We start from the raw sequence: 13,733 nt of genomic DNA on the forward strand, positions 1-13,733 counted from the left end.
TATCATTATTTTTGTTGGTGGCTCAGTCACACATTTTGTAATACAAGAAAAAAACAATCTTGTAAAACAGGCAAAATACAAATAACATAGCTAGCAGTATTATTAAAGCCATAAGAAAGAATTAAGCCAATAACTTCCATTAGGTTCAGACCAGTATATCCTCAGGTCATCTGACTTAGTCTGTTCTGTACCAATCCTTATCTTTCAGGGAAATGATATATTGGTGCTGTCTGTAAAGCTCCCAGCTTAATTTCCTAGTTACTAGGCTGGTTATCCTTAGTATAATTTAATTGTTCCCAAGTTAAACAGGCACCTTAAAGGTTAAATGACCATAGCCTGGTGTTAACCACATAAAGCCATCCCATAATTGTCAGAGGTTTTATTCCCTGGCTGAAATATTGCTTGTTGCTCTGATTGTGCTTGAGTAACTTTAGAGGAAAATTCATTTTTATGGTCAGTGTCAGAGTGGGTATTATTAATTGTCTAAGTGTGGGGATCCCATGCAGTAATATAGAGAGTAGCCTGAACAAGACTGAACTTTCTTTCTTCTAAAATAAATTTCCTGAGGACCATCCAATTAGAGCCTTGGAGTGCAGAAATCCACCAAGGTAATCCAGAAGTACTAGATACAGGAAACTGGTCACAAACCCAACAATTGGATTGATTTTTAAAACTAGCATAGGATTGTGTCTATGATAGAGAAATATTTTATTTATATGCAAAGGTCCAAGAATTCAAGAAAACATTATAAAAGATCATATGAATCAGGTCCAGCATCTTGGGTAAGATGTCTAGTTCTGATGTCATCTTCTCATCCTGGTGTGAGTGTACTTTCCTCTGTTTGAGCATCATTTTAAGGTTACTTTGAGGTCAGCAGTCCACTCTATAGACCAGTCCAGTGCAGGAGCCCTTTTTAAGTGGGAAATATGAAACCAAGAGTGAATTCTCTTTAGTTTTGCTGCACATGAGCTAGTTAAGAGTACCTAGTGGAGGCCTTTCCATCTGGGTTGTAGTGAGTCCTTTAAATGATGTCTTTTCCAATATACATAGTCCTTTGGTTGCAGGTCGTGAGACATCTGATTTTCATCCAAAGACAGATTACTGAGATAAGCTTCAGGAACAAACTTAGAGTGCCCTTTTAATAATTCAATTTAACTTTACACTAATATAACATGACAGCAAGGAACTATATGAGAAGTGAGTCATCGTAGTAAATAGAGACCTCCATTAACAAAACTGAGATTTAACATTCACTGAAACATCTCTTTTTTTCTCTAAAATTACCCTTATTTCTACTAAATAAATATAAGCAAATTAAGACTAATTTGTTTGAAAAATAAATCTGGTCTCAATAAACTTGGCCGGATGATTCATATAACTATGATTGATCATAAAGGATTTTTGCTTGCTGAAACTTTTATAAGGAGTCTCAGACTGGACTTTTAAAAGACCTTTTGCACAGCAAAGGAAACGATAAACAAGATGAAAAGACAACCCTCAGAATGGGAAAAAATATTTGCAAATGAAGCAACTGACAAAGGATTAATCTCAAAAATATACAAACAGCTCATGGAGCTCATTACCAGAAAGCAAATGACCTAATTAAAAAATAGGTGGCAGACCTAAATAGACATTTCACCAAAGAAGACATACAGATGGCCAAGAGGCACATGAAAATATGCTCAACATCACTATTTATTAGAGAAACACAAATCAAAACTACAATGAGGTATCACCTCACACCGTTCAGAGTGGCCATCATCAAAAAATCTACAAACAATAAATGCTGGAGAGGGTGTGGAGAAAAGGGAACCCTTTTGCACTGTTGGTGGGAATGTAAATTGATACAGTCACTATGGAGAAAATTATGGAGGTTCCTTAAAAAACTAAAAATAGAACTACCGTATGACCCAGCGCTCCCACTACTGGGCATATACCCTGTGAAAACTATAATTCAAAAAGACACATGAACCACAATGTTCATTGCAGCACTATTTACAATAGCCAGAACATGATAACAACCTAAATGTCCAATGACAGATGAATGGATAAAGAAGATGTTGTAATATATACAATGAAATGTTACTCAGCCATAAAAAGGAATGAAATTGGGTCATTTGTAGAGATGTGGATGGAGCTAGAGTCTGTCATACAGGGTGAAGTAAGCCAGAAAGAGAAAAACAAATATTGTATATTAATGCATTTATGTGGAATCTAGAAAAATGGTACAAATGAACCTATTTGTAGGGTAGGAATAGAGACGTACACATAGAGAACATACTTGTGGACATGGGGGGAAAGGGAGGGTGTGATGAATTGGGAGATTAGGTTTGACATAAATACACTACCATGTGTAAAATAGATAGCTAGTGGGAACCTGCTGTACAGCACAAGGAGCTCAACTTGGTGCTCTGTGACTACCTAGATGGGTGGGATCAGGAGGTGGGAGGGAGGTCCAAGAGGGAGAGGATATAGGTATACACATAGTTGATTCATTTCATTGTACAGCAGAAACTAACACAACATTGTAAAACAATTTTACTCCAATAAAAGTAAAAGAAAAGAAAAAGTACCTCTCGGGCTAGGAAAGTCATGCCAAGAGCTTATCACAGATTTTGCCTAACAGATCTAGGTGAATTACTCCCTTTTCAAGGTCCCCAAAATACCCTGAGTTCTCTATACATGTTAGTGAGGTAGCCTTCCTAACTTATCTGCTAAAGTTGCTGGGAACCTAAGAGTTTCCAATGTCTGGAGGGAACAGATAGAAAAGATAAATGTTTCAATCCTGCTTACAAATGTATAAGGTAAACCTTCCTTGAGGGGAAGGTTTTCCTTACACCTGGAAAACACAGATTTAAGGCAGTAATTTTTCAGATAGAAACCATAAAATTTATAACCATATTCACCAATTCACTCATCCCTATGTAAATAATGTTTTTTGTTAACAGCTTTATGAAGCCATCAGGTTTTTCATTAGAATTCTTCAATTTCTTACCCAGTTCAGGGACTTCCCTGGTGGCACAGTGGTTAAGAATCTCCCTGCCAATGCAGGGGACACAGGTTTGCGCCCTGGTCCAGAAAGATCCCGCATGCCGTGGAACAACTAAGCCCATGAACCACAACTACTGAGCCTAAGTGCCACAACTACTGAAGCCCTCGCACCTACAGTCCATGCTCCACAACAAGAAAAACCACCTCAATGAGAATCCCGCACACTGCAATGAAGAGTAGCCCCCACTCACCACAACTGGAGAAAGCTCACACACAGCAACAAAGGCCCAACGCAGCCAAAAATAAAAGAATAAAAGAAAAATTCTTACCCAGTTCAGCATTATGGTCTGGAAGTCAGAAACTTGTATTTAACCAAAAGTCCTTTCTATAAATCTTCCTGAAGAGAAAACATTTTTGCAAAGGCATTAGAGTGAAACCATAAGTGTCTATAGTGACAAAAGACTTAAGGCACGTTTAAAGCAGCAGCATAGCACAGGGAGATCAGCTTGGTGCTTTGTGACGACCTAGAGGGGTAGAATAGGGAGGGTGGGAGGGAGGCTAAAGAGGGAGGAGATATGGGGATATATGTATGCATATGGTTGATTCACTTTGTTGTACAACAGAAACTAACACAGTATTATGAAGCAATTATACTCCAATAAAGATCTATTTAAAAAAATCTGCTTACAATGCAATGCAACTGACAAAGTAACTTGGTTAATGCTGTGACATACAACACTTTAAGATAATAACTAGAATTATGACTGATAACATTTTACCGGGACATGTCAGAATTTTAGGAATGCCATATAATTTTTAGAGTATCTATATTAATAACATTTATCATACACTAAAACCTAAGAAGATTTATTACTCATTTGACAATGTAACTTAAGGTACCAAATAAACCTAGTTTATAACTCTCTTTGGGATGTTTCAGGGGCCCTTTGAAGCATCCCAAAGTTAGCTAGAGGTCAAAAGGACTTTATTAGAATTTGATTTAGGAAGTTTTGTTAAAAAATATCCAAGTGTTTAGAACACTCAGTCATTTAGGATCACAGGTCACTGTGAAACAATAGTTATTCACTTAGCCAAAGTAACAATAAAACACTTTAAAGGCAAATAAAGAATGGATCACTTAAAAGGTAAGGAAACTTAAAATCTGTTATCAAAGGCAGTTCAACATTTTAAGAAATCTTGTCCTCTTGAGAGAAAAGCCAAATTCAAGTTTTGCACCCACTTAACTTTTAAAATTCATTTACTCATTAAATGTATTTTAAACTTAGTCAATCCTGACCATGCACAAAACTCTTTTCTCGGGGTCCACTTTCCACAAACACTTTTGTCACTTTCCTTATCCATCACTTTATTTTCCCATTCAGAATGAGCCACCTGTAAGTCAGACTTACATCCTTTTCCCTTAGTAAAATGCAATTCCATTCCTCATGCCTTCTTTACTGAAAACACACATCCTACTTTCCTTAAGCAAACATGAACTGTCCTTTATATCAGCATTTTGTAGATTGGTGAACATAAACACCAAAGATAATTTCTAAAAACATTTGCTTACTTTAGAGAACATGGCACCAAACATATTCATTAATAGTCCAAGTTATCTTTAGTTTCTCTGTAAGAGGAAGCCAGTGTTCAGTAATTAATGTTTCAGTATCTTATTTGGGAATGACCTAGCTATTCAATAAGTTTCCATCACTTCACTTAATTTAACACAACTCTAGAATTTCAAGTTACCAGAATCTGGAGAAACTATTTTAGATAGACATTCCTAAAGCATAGCTATTCTTAATAGAGTTTATCTAAAAGCTCTTGTCTCATTTACATTTTCTTTCCTGAAAATTTTCTTCACATCAAATTACTTTCCTTGCTGACAAATTTGTAACAGATATAAAAAGATTTCATTTAGCTTATATTACACCTAGGCACAATAAAAGTATTATAGTTAATGTTGATGACTCTAAAAACATGTCTATAATATTTAGATCAACAAACATTAATACCAGATGTTAATTTAATACAGAATATTTCCCAGTTCACATGAACCTAAAATTAATTCTGGTCGGTTACCTTCTGTATTTTTTTTGAGAATTTATATAAGCACTTAATTTCCTTTAACCCAATTAAGTAGAGCTCACTTACAAATTAAGTTTTGATAATGCCATCCAAAGGTAAAAACAAAGATAATTCACACATAAACATACAGACACAATGAGAGATCTCATAGCTTCACTTTCTATACTTAGTCATGAATCAGATATTATAATATAAAACTCACTGGTTTATAAATAACAGCTAGAATAAAAAAAAATTTAATCCTTGTTCCAGGTTTTTATTTTATTTTATTTTCCAATCTCAGGAATTAGAAATAGTCTAGACAAGTGTTCCTGAGAGCCCTGGTCTCAAGGCACAAGGAGAGAAAATAAAGTTTTCCTAGTAGGACTTATTCCCTCAGGGTCAGAATTCTGAAGAGGATTTTTTTTCCTTCAAGCTAGCTTTCTCTACTGGTTGGGAATTAAATGGGTGTCAGTTAACCTTCGATTGACATTGTGTACTTAACTGGCATTGAGTACCTAATTGGCGCAATTGGTTCATAATTTTTGTAGATACCCCCTTTTCTTTCTTTTTAATGGTTCTGCAAAGTTGGTCTGATATAGTTTCAAGTAATTAATTGTTGGTTTCATGCAAAGAAGTTACTCTATCATTTCTTCTTTTAGAAGATCCTAGTAAGCATTCTATTCAGTCTGTTTGATTTTATGGCTGGCTTTTTTCTGTGTGTGCAAAATATTAATTTTGGAATATCAAAAGAAATGCAATTTGGTCATTTTAAGTTGAGATCTCCTTTAGTATAAGTTCCCCAATTAAGTAGGTACTTGCAAGTATGAGTTTTTGTATGTATATGAACCTGGCTGGAGTGTTAGTCAGAGGCTGGATTTCTGACGCCCCTTGTTTCTGTTTGAAAGTCTCTATTTCCCATTTTAAAGTTGAATTTGTCAGGGATAAAAACACTAGTGAAATTGTGTGCTTCTTGTGAGCTTAACTCCTCTAGGCATCACCCTAGAGTTGTTCCAGCCCTCTTACTTCTCTGTTTCTCCTTTTGACGGTCTAAGAACACCACTGGTGCTCAAATCACTGAATGGCCAATTCTTACCTGTGAACCCTGGATGAGCAAGTATTTTAATTAATGAGTGGGTTTCCCTATGGGACCACTGCACAGTATGAGGACTCTGCCTCCACCACTCCTGTATATTTCTCAGTCACCTGAGAAAGCTGTAACCGGCCGGGAGGTGTCTTGTCCCTTTTCTTCAGAGCAAAAGCTTTAATGTAATATCTCCACTTTTATCCCTACAAATTCTATTAAGGCAGCCAAATTGAGAAAAAGCGTCAGATCAACAAATTACTTAACCACTCAGTGCAGACCACTCAGTCTCCTACAACTGAACAAACCCTGGTATCTTTCAACCAGCCTCCCCCACCCCAGTATCTTTCACCTGGGTGGGTATTCCCCAGTATCTTTCAACCAAGGCCCACCCACTATCTTTCCACTGGGTGGGTATTTCCCTGGTATCTTTCAACCAGGAACCCCCTGCCCAGTATCTTTCCACTGGGAGGAGGCAGGTACCTGCTATACTGCCAAATAAAACTCAGGATCATCAACCAATACGGGAGATCCGAGAAACAGAAGAGATCCAAATTCATCTGGACTCTCTGAGGAGACAGATGGATGCAAGGGACCTCTGCTTGTACCAAGCCTCCCGATCCTTGTAGAGTTCAGGCAAAGGAGAGGAGTTCACTCTGTCTCTTCCTTCGTGGTCGCCATAACTGTCGACTTTAAAAAATGCACAATGTGAGAGTTGCGAGTTAAGTTTCATTTGGGGCAAAATGAGAACTGAAGCCCAGGAGACAATATTTCAGATAGCTCTGAGAAACTGCTTCAAAAAGTTAGGGAGGAAGGTCAGTATATATGTGATTTTGGTGAAGGGGAAATACATGCAATCAAGCACATATTTTTTGTAGAACGTTTCTGTTAGTCTCATGAAAGTTACTGCTAGTCATGAGGAGCAGACATCACCATGAAGAATTTTAGTGTTTTTCTAAATATGAGGAGATACAAGATTTGGGCTCATAAAATCAGCTCCTGACAATATCTAACTATCTGAAGACCTGTTCTGCCAGGTTTTCCCAGAGCACAGAGTGCCTCATTTCAGTTCTTCACCCTGAACTCCTTTCAGGGAGGTGTTGAAAATCAGCAGCTGCAGCAGCACATGGTTTAATCCTTGTAGAGGTAGATGGCAAGTCCCAATGGTGAGTGTCAATTGTAGTTGACAGCATCAACAGTGTCTACTAAAGTCTCAATAACCAAACAATTATTTATTGAATACTTAGCAGGGAGCCAGTGTTTACCAAACACTGTGAAGTCTCTTCAGATGTCCAGATACATTTTAAAATTTAACATAATGATTTTGGGGTAGTCCTTTAAATACACTTACTTTCAAGACTCTAGTAATTAAGCTTTAGAAAGGACCAGGCAGCTATTAAAAGAGGATTTTCAAGTGGCACATAGGAAAACATCATTCTCAAGAGTGCAATTGTGAGAGCGATGGAGAGTGGGATGCTTACTGCGATGGTCAGAGCGATATCGAGAGTGATGGTGAGTGCAATGGTGAGTGCGATGGTGAGAGCAAAGGTGAGTGCGATGGTGACTGCGATTGTGACTGCAACGGAGAGTGTGAGGGTGTGAGCGATGGTGCATTGAATGGTGAGTGCGATGGAGCATGCGATGGTGAGATGGTGGTGAGATCGATGTTGAGTGCGATGATGATTAAGATGTTCAGAACAATGGTGAGTTCAATGGAGAGAGAGAAGGTGAGTGCGATGGTGAGAGCAATGATGAGTACAATGATGAGTGGGATGTTGAGGGCAATGGTGTGTGCGATGGTGCGAAACACGGTGAGTGTGATGGTGAGAACGATGGTGAGTGTGATGGTGAGTGCAATTGTGAGAGTGATGGAGTGTGGGATGCTTACTATGATGGTCAGAGTGATATAGAGAGTGATGGTGAGTGCAATGGTGAGTGCAATGGTGAGAGACATGGTGAGTGCGATGCTGAAAGTGATGGGGTGAGCTATCATGAGTGCGATGATGCCTGCAGTGGTGCGTGCGGTGTTGGCTGAGATGGTGAGAGCAATGGTGAGTGCGACGTTCAGTGCGATGATGAGAGCGATGGTGAGAGTGCTGGTGAGAGTGATCTTGAGAGTGATGGTGAGGCGATGGTGAGAGCGATGGTGACTGTGATGGTGAGAGCGATGGTGAAAGTGATGGTGAGTTCGATGTTGAGTGTGATGGTGAGAGCAATCTTGAGAGCAATGGTGAGTGCGATGATGAGAGCTATGGTGACTGCGATGGTGAGAGCAATGGTGAGGATGATGCTGAGTGTGACACTGAGTGTGATGGTGAGAGTGATCTTGAGAGTGATGGTGAGTGTGATGGTGAGTGCGATGGCGAGTGTGATGTTGAGTGCGAGGGTGAGAGTGATCGTGAGTGTGCGGGTGAGAGTCATGGTGAGAGCGATGGTGAGAGTGATGGTGAGTACGATGGTGAGTACGTTGGTGTGTGCCATGCTGCGAGCTTTGGTGAGCGCCATGGTGAGACCGATGGTGAGAGCGAGGATAAGTGTGATGGTTAGAATGATGCTGAGAGTAACGGTGAGTGCGGTGGTGAGTGCAATAATGAGTGTGATACGGCAGTGCACATGATGGTGGGTGCGACGGTGATTGGGACGGTGAGAGTGAGCATGAGAGGGAAAGCGCGTGTGATGGTGCATGCGATGGAGAGTGCTTGGCTGAGTGTGATGGTGAGAGCAATTTTGAGAGCGATTGTGAGTATGATGCAGAGTGTGATGGTGAGAACCATGGTGACAGACATGGTGAGTGCAATGTTGAGAGCGATGGTGAGAGTGTTAGAGCGTGTGACGGAGCACGTGACAGTGTGTGCCCCAGTGAGTGCTATGGTGAGTGCAATGGGGAGTGCAATGGTGAGAGTGATGGTGAAAGCGAATGTGAGTGCAAAGATGTGTGCGATTGTGAGTGTGACTGTGAGTCTTATGGTGAGAAGATGGTAAGTGCGATGGTGAGAGCAATGGTGAGTGTGATGATGAGAGTGATGGTGAGAGCGACGGTGAGTGCTATGGTGAGAGCTAAGGTGAGAGCGATGGTGTGTACGATTATGAGTGCGATGGTGAGAGTGATGTGAGTCTGAGGGTGAGAGCGATGCTGCTTTCGATGGTCCATGTGATGATGCATGACACGGTGCATGCAATGGACAGTGCAATGCCGAGTGTGATCTTGAGAGTGGTATTGAGAGCGACGGTGAGGGCAATTTTGAGTGTGGTGGTGGGAGCGATGGTGAGAGCGATGGTGAGTGCGATGGCATGTGCGATGGTGAGTGCGATGTTGAGAGCGATGTTGAGTGTGATGGTGAGAGTGATGGTGAGAGCGATGGTAAGTGCAATGGTAGGTGCGATGGTGAGTGCGATGTTGAGAGTGATGGTGAGAGCGATGATGAGTGCGATGGTGAGAACAATGGTGAGAGCTATGGTAAGTGCGACGGTGACAGTGATGCTGCGTGCGATGGTCCATTTAATGGTGAGTGAGATGGTGTGTGTGATGGTGAGAGCGATGGTGAGTGCTGTCGTGAGAGTGATGGTGAGTGAGATCGTGAGTGCGATGGAGCGTGCGATGGTGTGTGTGATGGTGAGAGCGATGGAGAGTGCGATAGGCAGTGCGATGCTGACAGTGAGAGTGAGAGCGATGTTGAAAGTGATTGTGATTGCAAAGGTGTGTGCGATGGTGAGGGAGATCTTGAGAGCGATGGTGAGTGCGATGGTGAGTGGGATGGTGCATGTGATGGTGAGTGTGATGGTGTGCGTGATAGTGAGAGCAGTGGCGCGTGCGATGGTGAGTGCGACGTTGAGACCGATGGTGAGTGCGATCGTGATAGCAATGGTGAGAGTGGTGGTGAGTGCAATGATGAGTGCAATTATGAGAGCAATGATGAGAGTCATGGTGATGGAGGGTGCAACGATCAGTCCGATGTGGAGAGCGATAGTGAGGGTGATGGCGAGTGTGAGGGTGACATCAATGTTGCGTGCAATGATCCGTGTGATGCTGAGTGCGATGGTGACTGCGTTGGTGAGTGTGATGCTGAGAGCTATGGTGTGTTCGATGGTGAGTGCGATGGTGAGAGCAACGGAGAGTGCAATGGTGAGAGTGATGATGAGTGCGATAGTGTGTGCGATGGTCAGTGTGATGTTGAGGGCGATGGTGAGACCGATGATGAGAGCCATAGTGAGTGAGACGTGGAGTGCGATGGTGAAAGCAATGGTGAGAACAAAGGTGAGAGCAATGGTGAGAACGATGGTGAGTGCGATGATGATGGTGATTGTGAGAGTGATGGTGAGTGTGATTGTGAGAGTGAAGCTGCGTGCAACTGTCCGTGTGATGGTGCATGCCAGGGTGCATGCGATGGAGAGTGCGATGCCGAGTGTGATATCGGGAGCGATCTTGAGAGCGATGGTGAGTGCGATTGTAAAAGTGATTGTTAGTGCCAAAGTGCGTGTGATGGTGAGTGTGATGGTGAGTCAGATGGTGAGCATGATGGGGAAAGAGATGGCGAGTGTGAAGGTGAGTGCGATGGTGTGCACGATTGTGCATGCAATCGTTAGAGCAATGGAGAGTGCGATGGTTAGTGCGATGGTGACAGCGATGATGAGAGTGATGGTGAAAGCGATTGTGAATTCGAAGGTGTGGGTGAGAGTGTGTGCGATGGAGACTGGGATGTTGAGTGAGATGGTGAGAGAGATGGTGAAAGCAATTGTGAGTGCAATGATGAGTGCGAGGCTGAGTGCGATGGTGCATGTGATGGTGCCAGCTATCGTGAGTGTGTTGGAGAGAGTGATGGTGAGTGTGATGTTCAGTGCTTTGGTGAAACAGATAGTGCATGTGACGGTGCACGCGACAGTGTGTAACACTGTGCGTACAACAGTGTGTGTAATGGTGAGTTCAATGTGTAGTGCAACCATGAGAACAATGTTGAGTGCGACAGTGAGTGCAAGGATGAGAGCCATGGTGTGTGCGATGGTTCGTGAGATGGAGTGTGCGATGCTGAGTTCGATGGTTAGAGCGATCTAGAGTGTGATGATGAGTGTGATGGTGATTGTGATGGTGAGAGCGATGGTGAGTGAGATGGTGGGTGCAATAGTGAGAGCCATGGTGAATTCAACAGTGAGTGCGATGTTGAGAGCGATGGTGCGTGTGATGGTGAGAGCGATGGTGAGTACGATGGTGAGAGCGATGCTGAGTGTGATGCTGAGTGTGATGGTGAGACCGATGGTGCATGTGATGGTGCGAGGGATGATGAGTGTGATGGTGAGAGTGATGGTGAGTGCAATGTTCAATGCAATGCTGAGAGTGATAGTGCATGCGATGTTACGTGCAAAAATGTGGGACATGGTGCATGCGACAGTTTGTGAGACAGTGAGTGCAACGGTGAGTGCGACAGTGAGAGCAAAGTTGAGTGCGATGGATAATTTGAGGGTGAGACCAATGGTGCCTGCGATGTTGCGTGCAATACAGAATGCCATGCTGAGCGCGATAATAAGAACAATCGTGAAAGCGATCGTGAGTGCGATGGTGAGAGCGATGATGAGTGCGAGTGTGAGAGCAATGGTGAGTGCGATGGTGAGATCGATGGTGACTGCGAGGGTGAGTGTATTGGTGAGAACGATGGTGAGAGTGATGATGAGAGCGATGGTGAGGCGATGGTGAGAGTGATGGTGAGTGATTTGCTGGGTGCGATGGTGAGAGCGATCATGAGAGCAATGTTGAGTGCGATGGTGAGAGCAATGTTGAGTGCGATGGCGAGTGTGATGTTGAGTGCGAGGGTGAGAGTGATCGTGAGTGTGCGGGTGAGAGTCATGGTGAGAGCGATGGTGAGAGTGATGGTGAGTACGATGGTGAGTACGTTGGTGCGTGCCATGCTGCGAGCTTTGGTGAGCGCCATGGTGAGACCGATGGTGAGAGCGAGGATAAGTGTGATGGTTAGAGTGATGCTGAGAGTAACGGTGAGTGCAGTGGTGAGTGCAGTGATGAGTGTGATACGGCAGTGCACATGATGGTGGGTGCGACGGTGATTGGGACGGTGAGAGTGAGCATGAGAGCGAAAGCGCGTGTGATGGTGCATGCGATGGAGAGTGCTTGGCTGAGTGTGATGGTGAGAGCAATTTTGAGAGCGATTGTGAGTATGATGGAGAGTGTGATGGTGAGAACCATGGTGACAGACATGGTGAGTGCGATGTTGAGAGCGATGGTGAGAGTGTTAGAGCGTGTGACGGAGCACGTGACAGTGTGTGCCACAGTGCATGCTATGGTGAGTGCAATGGGGAGTGCAATGGTGAGAGTGATGGTGAAAGCGAATGTGAGTGCAAAGATGTGTGCGATTGTGAGTGCGACTGTGAGTCTTATGGTGAGAAGATGGTAAGTGCGATGGTGAGAGCAATGGTGAGTGTGATGATGAGAGTGATGGTGAGAGCGATGGTGAGTGCGATGGTGAGAGCAATGGTGTGTATGATTATGAGTGTGATGGTGAGAGGGATATGAGTCCGAGGGTGAGAGCGATGCTGCTTTCGATGGTCCATGTGATGGTGCGTGACACGGTGCATGCAATGGACAGTGCAATGCCGAGTGTGATCTTGAGAGTGGTATTGAGAGCGACGGTGAGTGCAAATTTGAGTGTGATGGTGGGAGCGATGGTGAGAGCAATGGTGAGTGCGATGGCATGTGCGATGGTGAGAGCGATGGTGAGTGCGATGTTGAGAGCGATGTTGAGTGTGATGGTGAGAGTGATGGTGAGAGCGATGGTAAGTGCAATGGTAGGTGCGATGGTGAGTGCGGTGTTGAGAGTGATGGTGAGAGCGATGGTGAGTGCTATCGTGAGAGTGATGGTGAGTGAGATGGTGAGTGCGATGGAGCGTACAATGGTGTGTGTGATGGTGAGAGTGATGGAGAGTGCGATAGGCAGTGCGATGCTGACAGTGATAGTGAGAGCGATGTTGAAAGTGATTGTGATTGCAAAGGTGTGTGCGATGGTGAGAGAGATCTTGAGAGCGATGGTGAGAGCGATGGTGAGTGGGATGGTGCATGTGATGGTGAGTGCGATGGTGTGCATGATAGTGAGAGCAATGGCGTGTGCGATGATGATTGCAACGTTGAGACCGATGGTGACAGCGATGGTGAGTGCGATCGTGAGAGCAGTGGTGACAGTGGTGGTGAGTGCGATGATGAGTGCAATTATGAGAGCAATGATGAGAGTCATGGTCAGTGTGATGGAGATAGCGAGACTGCGAGCGATGCTCCGTGTGATGATGAGTGCGGTGATGAGTGTGATGGTGAGAGAGATGTTGAGAGCGAAGTTTAGTGCGATGGTGAGGGTGATGATGAGTGCAATTGTGAGAACAATGGTTAGTGCGATGGTGAGATCGATGGTTACTGCGAGGGTGAATGCGTTGGTGAGAGCGATGGTGAGTGTGATGTTGAGAACGATGGTGAGAGTGATGATGAGAGCGAGGGTGAGGCGATGGTGAGAGCGATGGTGAGTGCTATGCTGTGTGTGACGGTGAGAGCGATTTTGAGTGCGATGGTTGGAGCGATGGTGAGTGCAATGGCGAATGTGAT

General features: G+C 43.5%; 2 protein-coding genes across 2 annotated transcripts; both read right to left on the bottom strand.

The window, feature by feature from the left end:
- Window positions 1–9,226: 9,226 nt before the first annotated feature.
- On the bottom strand, window positions 9,227–10,348 carry LOC138414238 (uncharacterized). The gene has a single exon (XM_069541289.1). The coding sequence runs from the start codon at window positions 10,346–10,348 to the stop codon at window positions 9,227–9,229; it is 1,122 nt and encodes a 373-aa protein (XP_069397390.1).
- A 2,282-nt stretch (window positions 10,349–12,630) lies between these two features.
- On the bottom strand, window positions 12,631–13,374 carry LOC138414239 (uncharacterized). Its single transcript, XM_069541290.1, has one exon. It carries the CDS (start codon window positions 13,372–13,374, stop codon window positions 12,631–12,633), a length of 744 nt encoding a protein of 247 aa, XP_069397391.1.
- Between the last annotated feature and the right edge of the window lie 359 nt (window positions 13,375–13,733).

The sequence above is a fragment of the Delphinus delphis genome, chromosome 13 (assembly GCF_949987515.2).
Source record: "Delphinus delphis chromosome 13, mDelDel1.2, whole genome shotgun sequence".
Lineage (NCBI taxonomy): Eukaryota > Metazoa > Chordata > Mammalia > Artiodactyla > Delphinidae > Delphinus > Delphinus delphis.